The sequence below is a fragment of the Eschrichtius robustus genome, chromosome 9 (assembly GCF_028021215.1).
Source record: "Eschrichtius robustus isolate mEscRob2 chromosome 9, mEscRob2.pri, whole genome shotgun sequence".
Lineage (NCBI taxonomy): Eukaryota > Metazoa > Chordata > Mammalia > Artiodactyla > Eschrichtiidae > Eschrichtius > Eschrichtius robustus.
In genome coordinates this window covers 39,012,629-39,030,900 of record NC_090832.1, presented here as the reverse complement: position 1 = coordinate 39,030,900, position 18,272 = coordinate 39,012,629, and the positions used below count along the sequence as shown (strand labels likewise).

Below are 18,272 nucleotides of genomic sequence, written 5' to 3'. Positions count from 1 at the left end.
CTGCTTCTGATGTATTTTAGCATTAGCTTTTTCATTCGTTCATCTTTTTGACTTTATGTTCTAAGATTAATACAGCTAACAGGACTATAATTGACTAAGATAATTGCTCCACTTTTTTCCTGAAACTGAAATCATCTCTGGAAAAAAAAAAAAGCTTCTTTTGATTACAGAAGTATTATATATGCTCCTCCATGCCTCCTTCATAAGTAAAAGACAAACTTCCTAAAACATAATCACAATTCTTATTTTCCAGCCTGAAAACTTTTGCTGTCTGAAAGCTTTTTTCCCTGACTTTTGCATCATAATTGTTGTACTGTCTCTTCTACTTTAAGCTCATTGTCATTGGAGTTTTACTTCTGAGATGTTTCAAGATATTTCTTTACCCTGAGGGCAATTAATCATTTTTCAATATATGTTATATATTTTATTTCCTTTTCTTATAGTGTCCTGGGTTTATTCAGACATTAATAAAACATGCTCTGATTAGATTCAGAATAATGTTTTATGCTACAGTAGATACACAGTAGAAAGAGTGTGAATTTAGGTTATATACAATTAAAGACAGTGAACATTTACTCTGGAATCAACTCTTGACGAGTCTTTTTTTTTTTTTTTTTAATAATCAGCTAGGAGTTTGACAAATGGCCAAATTAAAATCACAATAATAAAAAGACTTCATTTCAAAAGTTAATCCAGGCATCAGTTTCATTTAGCCTGATATTTAATTTTGGAAAAATACAGTCTTATAAGTCTCCTTAAATTTAATATAATTATTCTTCTTATAGGATTAAATCTCAGAGAGATACCCACTCTTCTGCTTGAACACTTGGAATGGTAGACTTCACTGACTGAAAAGATTCCTTATATAATCTTGACCATTCCACAGTGTCTTTTAATTTCAACTATTGAGTCCCAACCCTCAGGGATAATAAAGAGTAAGTACACCTAAATAAGAGGGCACATCAAAGTTATAAACATGTTGATACCCACCCTGGTTTCTCATTTCCATATTAAATATCTACATTTCCAAAGTACTCCCTTCTGAATATAATCTGGTTTATTTAAAAAAATCTTTGCTTAAATTAAAGACTCTTATCCAAGTGAGATTCTAAAACTACAAGGTATAGTGGAAAGATTTCACTCTTTACTCTAGACCATAATATTTTGATTAATGAAATCTTCAATTTCATTTGCTTTTGGGGGGCCTATATTATATTACATTATCCTATGTTGAGTTGCTTTTCTAAAATACTTAAGTATTTTCACCATGGATGGTAGCTAAAAAAGTTGTCCCTTATACTATTCTGTAAATAAATTTTTAAAAAATGACTTCTTGAAAAGAACTCTTACGTTGTTGGATTTTCTTCCTATGTAGTAACAATTCCATTTTATTGTGGTTTCATTATACTAATTTAACTTTGAGGGAATCAACTTCACCCTTCCAATTTCAGTCCAAATATCTTGGACAAAGTTTATTTAATTGTTCTGCTTAAAAGATAGGACCTATGGCCTAAGCTAAGACAATCAGATTATTCCCTTACTCTCACCACAAACGTTAGCTCAGGAACCAGTCCACAAGGACCAATATGACTCAATTCAGGTTTTCTGTTTGAGCTCTCAGGAAGCCAATCTATTATTTTTCTCATAGGACATGAATAAGAGAGGATGTAGGGCAGGCAGTATCTGATATAGCCAATTTGCAATCACATGGGCCAATATCAAGGAAACAGAGTCTAAAAGTGAGGAGAGAGAAATCTCATCCTAATGATATCATTGGACCCCTGGGTCAAGATGAACTCGAGACACTTTACTCTAGAACTGTATTTGGATAAACCAATAAATTCTTTATTTTAGATGGTCTGCCACTTGTGAAAGCAAGTATCTTCAGTGATAAAGCACTGTTAAAATTTTATGAGTTCCAGTTTCCAGCCTGTTTAAAACTATGTTAAATGCATCTAGGTCAAATACCTTATTACATAAGACTGTAGCATCCCTGTTCTAAATCTCTAACGGATACCAATCTACCGAAAGAGACACAATTTCTATACTCATTCCGTGATCTTAGTGTGAGCCCTTGTACGTGCTCTATTGTGATAGTGGACATGGTATATTATAAATGTCTATTTGCCTCTTTTCTAAGGTCTTTGAGAGCAAGTGCCATGTCTTTTATACTGACCTATCTCCAATATTTAGCAGATTTACTTGCAAATGTTATGCACTTATTAAATATTTGTTGAGTGAAAGAAGGAAGGAAAGCATAAGTTCTACAAGAAAAAAGAGAATCAGACTTATAGTATATCTTCTTTATTTCCTCCTTTCTTATCCCTGTCTGCAATATGATCTCAAAGGAATTAGGAAAAAAAGAAAAGAAAAGAAAAAAAAGAAAAAGACACTAAGGCAATCTACAATCGGCGTTTCCTAGAGTTGGAAAAAAAAGTTTGCAGGTTGCTAAAGACAGCGAGCTTTATTTGGTGAACTTCTTACTGCCTTTGCTCCAGCACTAACTGGTAAGCATGGCCAAGATACTTAACTGCTCCAATCCTGAGTTTCCCTTTCTATAAAATGGGCATTATAATACCTACCTCAAGAGTTGTTGTAAGTATTAAATGAGAATACAGTGAATAAATTTAACTGTTATTACTATTACTTTAAAATATCTTGATAAAAAGAATTCATATTGGCACAAGTTGCTAAATTATTTTTAAAATATTCTTTTGGAATCCCAGGAGAGGCTGGAATTGAAGGAGATATTATTTGGAAATTTTTTAAGCTTTACTTTTACTGAAAGAAAAATCTTGTAGGCTTTTAGGATACATAATACCAAAAAATTACTGGATATTTTGCTTCTATATGCTTAAATGTATATCTCAGGCCACAAGGGAAACTCAGGCTATGTAATTCCCCAATAAATTGGTCAAAATCCTCCCAGATATTAAAATTAAAAAAAAAGAAAAACTTGTTTCTAATATCTCACTTCCTGTACCACTCTGTGTAATCTTCTCATTAAAATTTAATTTATGGTGTTTGCAAGAGACCACTTTGTTTTAATGTTAAATTATTTTGTTTCTTATTTTTTTCAGAAAATACTTCATTCTGAATATAAACTGCAATTAAAATAATTTATCTAATATGGGTACAGGAAATACTTAAATATCATTATGGATGCATACAGGGAAGAAATAGTCATAGTCTATTTACTCATTCTTCCTCGTATGTATTTCAATCCTCCTTGTTGAAACTACTTCACAAATCATAATACAACTACCTCATACTCAAGTATGAGGGCTGATTTTGTTTCTGTCTTCAGTGAGAGGGGGGTCTGGATTCTCCATAATAAGCATTAAAAAGCCTATTAAAATAGTCACTTTGTATACTGGTTTACTTTTTCCAGGCCTGAATAATTTTTAATATGAACATTTTCCCTTTCTGAATTTTAAAATTCTTTTTTAAACCAAAATGTCTTTATGTCATTTCTGCATTGAGCCCAAACACACTTTTGCATTGTTCAAACCCAAAGCTAGAACATGGGGGATTATCTCAGAGATCCCACAGCACATTATGACATTAAATCCCTCTTACTATCTCTGAAGCATTTTAGCTTCTATCTGGCTAATCCAGATGTGATATAAGAGGTAATCAAGGATCACAGTAAGTAACAAGTCAGCCGACTTTCCTGTATTGTTTCATTACAAAATCTCTTACCCTCAAAAGAATAAGCAACTATTGTCTTACATGATTTCTATGATTACAAAACACTTGAAAATGGATTCTCTTGCCTTCAAAGAAATTCAAGCATTGTAAATGTTTTTAATATAGTCAAGCTGCCATCATCTGAACTCAGACTTGCAATCTAGTCTGTCTGGGAACTAAAAGCTAACTTGAAAGTAATCTACCGTTGCCCTGTAATTTTGGAGCACCCCGAAATCAAGGCTTGGAATTACTAATTAGATCAGGTCCTATTTGTGCCAAATTCCCGATTATTTACCTGTTGAACAATTTTTTAAATAATTTCATCTAGAATATGCATTAATATAATTGCCCAATATCACTAAAAAGTGTGTGAAGTACCTATATATTATAATTGATATTAACTGGGAGATTACCACAGAATATGTAGAATCCCCCCAAAAATTATTCTAGATTTCAAAGTGTCTAACAAATAATGACAGGCTGATGCATTTGTCAAATCTTGCCCAAATGCTTATGTACAAAATACAAAATTCAAATACAAGATAACTTTCTACAATCAAGTGCTTTTCAAATAGAAAAAGATGGAATGAGCTTAAAAAGCTATAATCTTCTCAAAATACAAGTTTGGAAAACAGAAGTTTGCTCTTTTAAACTGAAACTCAACAGTGAACACATATGAAAGATACTATATATTATCTTGCCAATTATATCTGTACATATAAATATTTCAAAAAGTTACTTTTAAATACAAATCAATGTATTTTCATGGTCTGTAATCTGCCATGTAAATTATTTTGAGCTCTAGTAGCTAGAACAACTTATTACAAAAGTTTCATAAAGTAAAAAGATGATAGTCTATGTCTGGTAGGCATAGAATTTAATGATATGTTCAAAGCTATAAGCCTCTATAAAGGATTTTTTGCAATTTCTCAATGACTAAAGAAGATCCTATATAGAGGAATCAAGTAGCTAAAGGTTTCAGTTTGTTCAGAATTTAATAGTATCTGCCCCATACAGTAACTGAAAATATTCTATGGTAATAGATATGATTGTATCATTTAAACAGCACAAGCTTTATGAGCTTTATACTGAATTAATCTGATCTGGTAAACTTATCGCCACAAAGATATTTTAATGTAAAGTTCTAATGGGGTATTTTAACTGAATGAATGATTCTTTAAACACATTGCTACAATACATTCACAAACTTACCTTTTGCCATTCAGTGAACATCAAGAACACTTAGATATATCTTTTTCTAAAACTGAGCCTTTCAATTCAGAATGTATTTAGTATTGGAGATTTAGTTTTATCACAACAGCTTCTTAATCTTACATTGTATATCTTTCTAAGGTGATCTAGACGAATTCCTCTTCATAACTGGAAAACACCAACTTTTTACTGTTGGAGTGTCTGTGGTGTTATCTCAGAAAAATGCAGATTATTTTTCCCCCCCATGAGCTCATCAAACAATGAATTCTAAATTATCTCTTATATTTCCACTTATACTTCATCCCTTTAAGCATCAATCTCTCACATTCTGTTTATCAGGCACTAAATTCACCTCCCAAAGCAAAACTAAACAAAAAACAAAAAAAGACTCTTTACTCCTTATACAGCCACACACACACCAAAAAAGAAAGAAATTCACTACTTTCTTCTCATTTTTGGATCTCCATTCCAATCTAGCTTTATCTCTTCTCTGTGCTTGTCTTTTCTGCCCTCACATTACAACTTCTAAGTAATATTCACCAAGTTGATAACTTCTTGCTTCTTGAAACATCCATTTCTGAAATGTCTCTATTACCAAACTCCTTTGCTTTTCCTTTAACCTCTCTAGCAATTCCTTTCAGCCCCTCTTACTTTATTTTCCATTACCTAATGTCTAGATGTTGGAATTCCCCAGGTCTTGATTCTGTATTCTATTCTCTTTTTCTTCTGACACAATCTCTCTGGGTGATCTCATCTTCTCCCAGCACAATAACTGTCATCTATATGGGTAACTCTTCCTATGGTTTCACTTCAGAATCTCCTCTGAGTTCCAGACCCATATCTCTAATTGACTGTTCAGAGCATGTGGCTGTGGAGCCACACTACCTGGGTTGATGTCCTGGCCCTGACATTTACTACCTCTCAATTGTATAATGAGGGTTATAATAGCTTATTTCCTGATTTATCATAAAGATTGAATGAGTTAGTATGGGTAAAGCACCTAAAATAGTTCCTGATACAAAGTTTGGATGATGCATCACATACACCTGAAACAACACACTCAAGAGGAAGCTCTGAATTTTTTCCATCACAGCTGTTCCCGTACAGGCTTCCCCATTTCAATAAACGACACCATCTTTTCATTGGTGTACCTCTTCTCTTTTCTCCCTCTAACCTATTATCTAAATGAGAATATACTTATATACACAAATCAAAATATTTTCTCCACTGCTGATACCCTTCAAGAGTTTCCCATTACGATTTTAATAAATTCAAACACCTGCACATGTCCCTGCATATCCTGACCCCTTGTATGTCTTCTCATACAAATCACACATAGACACATACCACACACACATGCACATACCATATTCACACATCACACAAAGATGTCCTCACCAATGGCTGGATCCTTCCAATACATCGGAATCCAATTTAAATGTCTCTGAGAGAGCCTGCTGTAACAAGCTTTCTATCTAAATAGCTCGCTGTCCCCACCTATTGTTTCCATTGTCATTGCCCCAAATTTGTTTCCTCCGTGTCCCTGACGCCGAGTTGTCGACATTATGTCTTCTTAGTCACTGTGTGCCTCCCGTATCAAACTGCAGGTCTCGTACTAGGGCTTATGTTGGTTTATCCACCTTTTAAGTGTACTCACCCCCTAGCACAATATAATAGGCATTTAGTGACTATTTCCCGTAGGAAAGCATGCAAGAATAAATGAATGAGTGAATTAGTCCTTTTCTAGCAGCTTATTTCAGAAAAGCTAGTCTGGTTTTTCAGGATCCTTCTTATCATTTATACTTTTATTTAGCTAATTCTTGGGGAAAAAAATCATGCTGCTACAGTTTAGGTAAAGAACAACGTAAACTACGTTTGTGTGTCTTTTGAGCACTTTAAATTGCCAAATTGTATCATGTTGCTTGATTGAGCCATCTCTTTCAACTTTTAGGGGAACTCAAAGATAGGTTTAGTCATTGTACAATTCAGGTCTTCAAAACCATTTTGTATATGAATTTTATCTTCTAAAACATTTCAGAAAGTGTCTTTATTATAGATACCTTGGATAGCCTCTTTCTACTTCCATTCTACCCTCCCTCCAGTTGGAAAAATTGGAATGCCAAAAACCTGTCTTCTAGACTCCCAAGCATGTTTAATTTCATCATTTAGATGCACCTATAGGAGACTGAAAAGCAGGAATGCTTTAGCAAACAAGGTCGCTTTGATGTGAGTAAGTGGCTGAGGTTGGCCTCAACATTTTCAGTATCTAGTCTGTGGGTGCAAAGAGGCAGGTGTGGAGGCAGATTTGAAGAACAAAGCAGCTTCCTGGCCAATTGATAGTCCTCGGTGCTCAATAATCCAATGTAGTCTCCTGACATCAATTCTCCTAGTCCTTCCAACAATTGTGTGTGCATCCAGTTCCCTGTACAGAAGTCCCTCTGCTTATATCATCTAGAATGGTTTGTATATCTAGCATGGAAGTCTGATACAAACATAGGAACATGTTTTTTAAAAGTTTTTATTTCCTTTCTTGTTTGTTTTTTTTTTCATAGCATCTCTTCAGGGTAAAACATACCTCATAACATTGTAAAAATATCTTGGTGATTTTTTTTTTTTTTTCATTTCTCTCAATGTTTTTAAACGACATATTTGGGCTTTTTTTCACCATGGACAATTTCAAATATACACAAACAAGAAATTATTATAATGAATCTCAATGTACCACTTACCCAATATCAATTCATGGACTGACAATTTTATATCCTATAAAACCCCACCCACGGGACTTCCCCTGGTGGCGTAGTGGTTAAGAATCTGCCTGCCAATGCAGGGGACACGGGTTCGAGCCCTGGTCTGGGAAGATCCCACATGCCGTGGATCAACTAAGCACGCGCCACAACTACTGAGCCTGTGCTCTAGAGCCCACGAGCCACAACTACTGAGCCCGCGCGCCTAGAGCCCGTGCTCCACAGCAAGAGAAGCCACCGCAATGAGAAGCCCGCACACTGCAACAAAGAGTAGCCCCCGCTCGTCGCAACTAAAGAAAGCCCACGCGCAGCAACGAAGACCCAACGCAGCCACAAATAAATAAATTGATTAAAAAAAAAAAAAAAAAACTCCACCCACATTTTTCCTAACAGGTCACTAACAAAGTGTGATTTACAAGCTTCATGCAGCAGAGGCTCTTTTATCAAACTATAGAACTTAAGCCTTAGATTCATTTGCACCTATATAATAATAAAATATAAATATAGTAAAATGAAATAATAACATATAAATACATTATATATTCTATAATCATAAATAATATGCGAGTTCTTATAAATGTAATAAAATGCCACGATAAAACCCATATATTAAATAAGCATCTAGGCATATTTTACGTCTTGTAAATTTGCTACTATTTGGGACTACAGTAATGATATCAGATGTTCTGCCATATTCCTTTGACTACTTTAGGAAGAAATAACATATGTATCACGGCTCTTCAAGATTTCAGGTAATTCTCAATTTTCTCGCGTAACCTCTAGAAATTTTTACTATTTTCATAATAAGTTTCAAACTGGCTATTTCTAAACAATATTGCTCTCACATGAAAATATAGCTGGAGAATAAAAAGAACCATGAGTTAGAAATCAACACTAATTGAATCTCTGTCTCTCTCTCTCTCACACACACACACACACACACACACACACACACAATTTTGAGTATTTGGAAATTAAGAGCTTGCAAACTAATAATTTATGCATACTTTAATCAGGAATTTGAACTGATTTGTAAGAGCCAATGGTTTTTGTGTAATTAAAAGTAAAAATGACATATAAACAGACTGAAAACTGATTCCAAGAAGGACAAGCTTGTTTTTCAACACTTGCTGAGCAGCCCTCCCCTGATGTGCTGTGCAATCACCCAGTTCAGTCTCTGCTTCAATGGCTGAGCACTGGCCTTGCAGGAAGGGATACTGGCATAATCATTCCTCTTGCCAGTGATGCACAATCTCACTCTGACATGACTGCTGGGCTTATAACACAGGTCTCCCAGTAGCAGAGAAGTATCAGATTTTCCCATCACTCTCTGAACAGAAAAGTGTTGTGCCCTTCCCCTCAAAAACAAAATTCAAATCAAAACAACCACCACACACACCATTGTGTTTTGCCAAAAGCATTTTTCATGATTTTGCATTTTCACACCTATGATAAATACTTTGACAATTACAATTCAAAACTTTCCTCTGCAAATGCTTTAGTAAAACTGATGGCCCAGGAAAAACTTGTTTCTCTTTAGCACTCAGTCATATAGCTGTCACAGATACAATGACCCAAGCAGCCAGTTTCTCAGCATCATCACGTGGTCAGAATTGTGTTTTCACTTTCTTATGGTAAGATACATATTTCACCAGGAGAATAAAGAATGTTTTAAATAAACAAAATAAATGAATGTTCAATAATAAAATTAATAATAATTCAAATGCAAAGTAATCAGTAATCAAGTCCCAAACTCAAGAGAACACATGGCTGTCTCTTCCTGGATATTTTATGAGCCATGCAATCATGTAACTCTTAGTATTTTACAATATTTTTACCCCACTTATAGCATGATGTAGGGATTTCCTGTAATTCCTATTTGCTACTTACTAAGAGTAATCAATGTCTAGTTTGTCATCTTATGATCTTCTTTTTCAGCGTCCTTCACCACATTTTTTTTCCAACGTATGCTATTACTTCCTAGGAAGGGAAGTTTTCACTAATGGCATCCAGCCCAGTCTGCTCTCTCCACACCATGTCCTACCTTGAAGTTCTCTTCAACTTCACCTTCATTTAAGCTTATCTATTGACTCATTTTCTATGACAATGTTTTCAACTTATTATCACACAGGGAAGATCTAGAAATCTCATTCACTTTAAGCGTTAATAGCTGAGAGGAATTCGTTTGTTACCCCATGCACACAGGCCCTAAGAGATTTGCATTTTAATAGAGGACAATTCTTTCATAACTCAAAGGAATGGAATATCTCTAATGGTGGAATTTCAAGCATCACTGACACTAATGGAGGAAATATTTGGGGTGAAAATACTTATCACCAAACCATAATACTTGAGACAACTAACTACATATCTTTACACCTAGATTTAAGCTTAACTTGAATAAAAGCAGATATTCATGCTTGAATAAGAGTAAAAGCAGAACTAAATATAAAGTAAAAATCTAAGCTGTTTCTTAATGGAATGCATTATTATCTTTGCATTCTTTGCTTCTTTGCCAAGTGAAGTTATACCATGTATAACTCAATTTCATTATGTCTTGAAAAAGAGGGCCTTAAAGTTCTCTTCACCTTCACCAAACTTAGACAGGCATCTTCTTGTCCTTCGGCTCCTGACCTCCCTTTTCTTAGAGCATTTACTTTAGAAAACTTGTACTTGTAAATTCTCTCTCTGATCTTTCAAGATATAAATTTTCTTAGAAGCCCCCTGCCAGTTTTACAACCCATGTGTGACTTTCTCAGAGGCCTGGGAGCCGTCCATTTGAAATGTAATCATCAAGAAAGATAGTACTTCTATCTCCTAGTTTCTGTGGGAGAGTAGCAACCTAACTCCCTTGGGTGCCTTGCTCCAAGTTGTAAAACTACCCTCTTGACATGAAAATAAGAGAAAGTTTTCTCTTCTTTGGAGTAAGGCCAATCAGCAAACACAGATGGCCTACAATCCTCCCATCCCTTTCCAGATCTTAAAAACTCTCCTGCTTTTTGTTTCAGTGAAATTGAGTTCAGAATGAGTTCTGGTCTCTCTCCCCTACTGCAATAGCCTTGAATAAAGTCTGCCTTGCCTGTTTAACTTTGTCTAGTGCAAGTTATGCTTTGACAGCCTGGACATGGACAGACTTAAGTACCTATATTCAATTTGTTTACATTGCCCCAAGACTCTTTTATTAACAAACATCCTGAACATAATCTGACTAAGGAAGCAAAGAAAGTACAATACCTTTTTTCTTTACATCCACGGCAGTTTCCTTCTCAGTTTTCGTTTTGACATCTTCTTTTTCTAGTAGTAAAATGAGAAAATTATAAACATCTGTTTAATTATCATATATTTCAGGGCACATTTTACTGTCATTAACATCCAATTCATCTTGTATAGAGTGATTCTACATACAGAGTCATAGTCATGTCAAATATGAGTGAACTAGCACCTCTGTAACAGAACAGTGGTTTTGGTGTGCTATCCCTTGGGAAGGAGCAAATTTTTGCTAAGGTCAAAAAAAAAAAATTTTTTTTTTCATGACAGTATGAACATTAGATGGCATTGTTAATTATGATATAATTCAATAGTTTTTCTAAAGGATATTAAAAGGAATATATTGAATGTTCCCTGGGCTATCAGGCCACTGTAAGCATGTCAGAAGCTGAGAAATCTCTTGGGCTCATTTGGGACTTCAGATGCGCTATTTGAAAATAACCATTCAAAAAAGAACAAAACATAGCAAACCAATTAACTACTTTCTTTCCCATACATTCAATAATTTGCTCTTTTGATAGACAATTTTATTAAACTAAATTAATTGGATAGTAATCTTCATATTCATATATGTAATCAAGTAAAGTAGTGAAGTAGAATTGAGCACCACTCCTAAGAAAGAAAAAAAATAATCAGTAACAAATTTTAAAAGTGTTTAGGCTTGATTTTTCTTTTAAAAATTTATCAATCTCTACCTTTTTTGGAATATTTATATTTGTTTGTTAGTAACAATGACAATAAAATTGTTAAGGGGATTTCTTTCCTAGAAAACAGTAGCTTTACCAGTAATATTACAAATGGATACTAATTAATTTGTTAGCTTTTAAATTCCTTACCTTTCTTTTTTGTTTCGGAAGTCACTTTATTCTCAGCTTTCTTCTTTTCTTCTTCTTTTTCTAGAGAAGAAATTTAAAATGTTTCCTTTAGGAAAATTTAGTACAAAAGGAAAATGAAGTTTTGAATGAAGGATTACCATTAAAGTCAATTCTGCCTCCAGATAGTTTTGTGACTTTGAGCAAGTGATTTAATCTCACTAAGCCTTATTTTCTTCATTTGTAAAGTAACAGTACTTCCTTCAAAGTTACATAATGTTTTCAAAGCATTCTGCAGAGTGCCTGGCTCACAGTAAGTGCATAAAATTGTGGGTTGCTAATACTGTTTACAAAAAATGAACAAGATAGTTCGAGCTTTCTGAACCAAACAATTGTTTGTCTAGTGCCTAAAGTAAGATATTAATATTGAAAATTAAAATATAGTTTCTGAGAAAAAATGCTGCAGGTAAGCTAAAAGAATTATTTTTTGTTTTCTTTTCATATGTTCAGTTTCATTAGAAATAATACATTAGGCCATTAACAATATCTATTTTGATTTAACTGTTTTTCAGATCTGCCTCTTGTCAACAGACATTTGGATTCTGGTGACATTTACCTGGCACCATATTGGGGACATAACTTCCACTGCCCTTTCTGAGTGGCCGTATCAACCAGCGTGCTCAGACTATATTTGCACCCAGAGGTTGCTGTTAAGTCTGGATGACACATAGAACAGTTTGACAGTTTGTGGTACCTCTAGACTTCTTTATGGAAGATTGCTGTTTCAGAGATCTAAGAAACCCTTGGTCTGAGAGGCAGAGGGAACCTCAAATGCTGCCCAGCAATAGCCATGTAACAACTAGACAGCCCCGGACATTTTTCTGGTAAGTGTTCTCATTTTAAATAACAAAGTCACGTAGAAGTACACAGTTGTTGAAATGGAATATTCAGTACTGTTAGGTTTGAGGCAGCTATAAGCACAGTTAATGATGGAAATTGACTGATTTTTATCTTCCGTTAGTAATGCGATTTACCTTATATTTGAAATACTTTTCTCTTTGTCATTTGTCTCTCCAACTCAAGTATAAATGCCAGGCATTCAAAGATGTTCATTACCCAGAACTATTACAAAATTGTCACTATGCTGAAGAAATTCAATGTGTATTTCTAGTATCAATGCTTAAGTTGCCTACTAACGACAGCATCTTATTAAATATAGGAATTAATTCATTCCCTTAGATATAGAGATTTTTTACCTACGAGATCAAAGCCAACACTTTCTTTCAGTGTCAGAAGTATAATTTACAAAGAACCTCTTTTCATGACTCCTAGAGATAAGTTAGTGTTGTAGGGAGAAATATATTCACAGTCTGTCCAAATGTGTCTACAGCGTACCTTTACAGCTCATCCAGTCAGAAGTAGAAAGTCAGTAAGTCAGATTTTGATAGTTCTAGAGTTAGAAATAGACCAATGGAATTCTACTTTGCCTTTTCCTAAAGGTTTATACATATTAAATATGCAAAACATCTTTAAAATTCTGAATAAAGGTACTTTTGATTTAAGTATCATTACTTTCAGCTTCTCTGAGAGAAATTTTATGTAGTAAGGACTTTTCATTCTTATCTAAATAAATGCATATGCCAGACAGTTGAATTGGCATTTGCTAAACATCACCATCTGATGTCATGTGCTAGGAAAGGAGTTAATTAAAATACAGATTAATTGTAAATATTTCTTAGCCTGTATTAAAAATCAATGCCATAGTCACGATAAGATCACAACTTAGTATTCGAGTCTCTAAGTTTCATAATGTAGATGAATAAATATTTCATTTAAAAGTTCGTGCCAATTAGTTAATCTTATATTAAACTTCAAAAGGAAAGTAGGTATTTGAGGCCAGAAGATGGAAGACATTCTTTTCATTTTTTTAAAAGAGAATTGTCTTGTGTAATAAATTCTACCCTTTATATTAATATAGCTGGGACTTTATTGTGGTGATACAGTATTCTTGCCTTAGTTCAGATTGATTAATGCTTCCATTATACACTCTGTCTGTGATTATGGCCATACACTGAAAGAGTCATGAATAAGAACAGAAATCCACAAAAAGCAGGTATAAATAATGTACTTTAATAACACTTTTATGAATTAGACTTTTAAGCTGTCCTTATGGGACTTACTTTATTCGTGGTTAATTCATTTTAAAACATCAACTTCTGAAGATTCATGCATTTCTTCAAGCACGACTGTCTGTTCTTTAGGTGATTTGGCAGCAGTGAAATTAAGCTTTTCATTTATAAAAGGCACAACAATTTAATTATATCCTACTGGGATATAAAAGTAACCCATGTTTCTTATATGAAAACTCTCCTTCCCTTGACTTTTTTCTCCTTCAACAGTCAACAATACTCCTCCCTTTCCACTTGACTGTGCACCCACATATCCAATTTCCTCCTCAGACTCTCCTCCAATTTGTTTGCTGTTTTGTTAGTAACGGCTAGAGAAGAGTTAGGACATTTTATATCATTGATTTTCAGAGGGTTCGCAATTAAGTGTGTCTATAGAGTGTGAACTTTTCAGCATACTGCCTTTCTCTGAGAAAAGTGTCATAAGCCCGGAAATGACGGCTCTATCTGGCAGGGATCACAGGAAAGACTGGCTGAGAGAGAAATCCTCTCCACAATGAGCAGCTCTGAGCCACAAACATGTTATTAGCTTCTGCATAAATTAACATCGGATGAAAGAAAAATTAAATGACTTACTTTTTACTTTCTAAGCCCTTACAATGGGCTTTTCTCTTGCTTTTAAATGTTTTTATGCCATCTCAAAGCCAGAGAATCCACAATAGTTAATTATAATTGTAAAGCTTTTGAAGATGCCTGTTCCTAGCAAACCGAGCAAACAAATGCAAATGCTTCATTTTCATCTTATGTTTGTTCCTCCCCTTTTTGCCTTTCTAGTGTAGAGATTATCCAAAATTTACATGCTTTTCTTCTAACTCTCTCTGGCCAGGGTTGATGTATTCTTGGTCCCAGTCAGGTTTCCTTCATAACAACGCATTCTAGCACACCTCGTCACTGTCACCTTGTTTGTAAAGAGTGGCAGAGGCTGGCCTGGAACCCCAGTCACAGTATGATCATGGAAAATTTCACATAAACAGATAAGTTCAATTACACCAATGATTATCAGAGTTCTCCATTGTTATCTACAGAGGGGAATGGAGCAAGAGAGAAAGCACTGGTGCTAGCATGGGTGACCTTGGTCTGAATTCTGTCTCTGACCCCTTCTGGTTGTGACATTGGCAATGTGCTGTGACACACTGAATTTCATTTACCTCTTTTTAAATGGACTAGTAAAATCTACCTTGCTGGCTTATTGTGAAGAAACTGAGCAAAAGTGCCTGGACCAAAGTGGATGTTCAAAAAAAATGATAGCAATAACTAGCTATTACTATATTTTAGAAACAATCAAAATCTGCCTACATATACTCTTCAGTAATTTTTCTAAGTGTGACATTTATTGATCTGAGTAAATGCACATTAATTCTTATTTTTCTGTGTTGAGGGAGGCTGTATCAGGTATATTTTATATTGTGAAACTTTAAGAAAAAATACTCAAGTAGGAATTAACATGTTTATGAAGGGGCACTGTGCTGGAATGAAGTGGATTCCAGTTTCAGTTTTGCTATAATTAGTAGTTTTTGCCTAATGCAACTAACTGTAAGGGAATCTTCTGTCTTCAACCACAAACGTCAGGGGAATGAGTAGAATGTAGTTAAGTCCCTCTTCACCTGTCTATTCCTTTATTCCCCAAATGAAGTATTTATTTCCTAATTTTTCTGAGAACAGTTAACGTAAAAAGCTTTAAATCTGTAAATAGCTGTGGTACATTCTCTGGCTTTGCTATGGCTTAAAAAATTTTAAAGCTAGAGAAAAGTCCATTTTTAAGCCTTAAAAATGAATATGTTTATATGCATATGTATGCATGAATATATGAATACGTATATATGTGTATATAATGTCAGGTGATAATAAGGGTCAGAAAAAAATAAAGCTTGGTTTAGAGGATTAGAGCACGCGGGAGCGGATCAGAAGTGGCCTTTTCTTTTAAGGTGGAACAGGGTAAGCCTTTCTGAATGAGCACCATCTGAAAAGATTCTTGAAAAAAAGTAGAAGAGTTTTGGCTATTGAGGAGAAGACTTCTCCTGCAGAGGAAAAATATCTGCCAAGACCTTGAAAGAGAAGCGTTCGAGCTATATTCAAAGAAGAGCACGGAGACCAGAGTGGCTGGAGCGGAGGATGGAGAAGAGGGGTGGCCAGTGATGTAGCAGGGCCCGATCACACAAAATCTTGTTCATGATACGAATCTTCCATTTTATTGTGCGTAAGGTAGGAGGCTGCTGAGAGGTTTCAAGCAGAGTAATTATATCGTGATAAATTATGTTTTAAGAGGAACTTTGGCTGTTGCGGACTGGTTGGAGCCAAGTACCCCACTGGATTTTGTGATCACACTGCGATGAAGAAGACTAAGAAAGTAAAAGGATTCAATACAAATATCCTTCTTCATGTTTTCCTCTTTTTTCCCAAAAATTTCCTCTAAATTTTATTTGGGACTCTTAAAAGAATGTAACATTATAGAAACATGGTGGGAGTACCTCACTTTACATTGTGCTTAGGTTGCTATAACAGCAAAGCTCTTCAAGGACTTCACTTGAGTTATCTGGCATAACTAAACTGGTTTTTCAGAACCTGAATCCAGTCTTTGCCTTGACTTTTCCTTTAGTGAATGCTGAATTATTCTTCGAAGTCAGCTCTTCTCATTATCAGCTACTAACAACAAAAAATTCACAACCAGAACTTGTATAGCATCTTCTACTGACTACCCAGAGACTTTTACATAAACAATTTATTCACTTAATCAACACATGTTTATTTAACCTTATGTCAAACCCTTTGCCAGGGTCTAGAGTTTTAAACTATTCCTTCCAGGAATTTTAGGTATGAGACTAAGAAGGGATAAAGTTTACAATTACAATATGGACTTAGGGACAATAAAGTCGGAATCTAAGGGAGACAGCAGAGGCCCAAACCCAAGAGCAAAAAGTGTGAAAGCTGCTCCAGGGAAAAATGGTATATGAATTCTGAACTGAGTATGGCAAGTGTTACTATCAATGCCGGCTGGAGGGACTGAGGTGCCAGCAGAGTGCCCAGTCCTGTCCTGCAGATAAAGGCTGACAACTCTTAGTGATACAATACCATTCATGAAGTAAACGTCCCAAAGAACTCCAGAGCTAATCAGTGTAAATTCAAACTTTTTCAAGATACCAGGCTACATACAGTTCTTTAAGTTTCAAAAAAGATTGTGGAGAAGTGATCTCAATAGTTATTTTATGTGATCAGAGCAAGGCAAAAAAAAAAATGTATTAGTTTTGGTTTAATCACACTGATTTTAAGGTGATAGGAAATTATACTGTAATAGAATGCTATAACAGAATACAGCACATGACCTTACATGCATTAGCATATACTTAGTTCTCAGATAAAAGTCAACACATCCTTCAACCCATGAGAAAATGGGCTCAGGAAAGATGAGTAACTTGCCCAACTTCACAAATCACATAAGTGACAGAACAAGGATTTAAAACTAAGGATCACTGCAAACTCTGATCTTTCCCCTACAACATGGAATAAGAAGTTTGAGGTAGACTTATTCTAACAAAAAATTGCAAACGAACTGAGGCACAGACAGAAAAGTGCCAATTTCTACCCTCTCTTTGTGACACTTATCTTTCAGCTCTCTCACAGCCAAAGTTCTCTGATATAACGACAATTTTTTTCTGTTTCTGAATTTAGTATGCAAAAGGGAACGCAAAGAGAAAGATTATTTGATACATTTCAAATTGCAAAAAAAGTTTATGTTAATTAAACTTCATATTTAAAGTGGATAAGGTAGATTTCTCCCAAACCTTTCAAAAATGATAAAAGCTTTTTAGATAAGTGATTGCATTACTTTCGAATGGATTAAGTTTATATAAATGAAGGTGGCCACAGCTCTTCTTTTTCTTTCTGGTATTTATTTTTCCTCTCAGTGCTTTTACATTTCAGAAAGCAAATGCCCAATTAAAGTTTATTGACCTTTATGCTCAAGTGAGAAGCTCTCCATCCACACAACTCATCTCTGGATAGCTCCAAAGAGAGCATTTTGCATTTTCTTTTTTGTTTTTCTTGGATTTTTTCTTTTTTGGGTGCTGCAGCCATTTGGAGATTTTCTAAAAACTCTTCTAACCCTATTAAAATTTACTTTTTATGTAGAATCATTGTTTGCTCAAGATCTTTTATTGTAAACTTTTCTAATGCGTCTTTCTACAAGGGTAAGGAAAATATAAATATAAGATTCATTTCTAATAGCTGTTCATTTTCAAAATCATATTATTTACATATAATTACTTTCTTCATATTTTTATCTATATGCTTTTTCTAAGTTTCTCTGTAGTTGGAAATGAATTGCAAAAGTACTTTGTTGCATTTAAAATGTCAAGAATGGC

General features: G+C 34.6%; 1 protein-coding gene across 1 annotated transcript in view; it reads right to left on the bottom strand.

Moving 5' to 3' along the window:
• Positions 1 to 18,272, bottom strand: part of TRDN (triadin) — a 341,870-nt gene that overhangs the window by 174,546 nt on the left and 149,052 nt on the right. Inside the window, exons 12-13 of the mRNA XM_068550829.1 lie at positions 11,753 to 11,812; positions 10,884 to 10,943 (exon numbers count right to left, since the gene is read on the bottom strand). Coding sequence (XP_068406930.1) covers positions 10,884 to 10,943; positions 11,753 to 11,812 — 120 coding nt within the window. The remainder of the gene's footprint in view (positions 1 to 10,883; positions 10,944 to 11,752; positions 11,813 to 18,272) is intronic.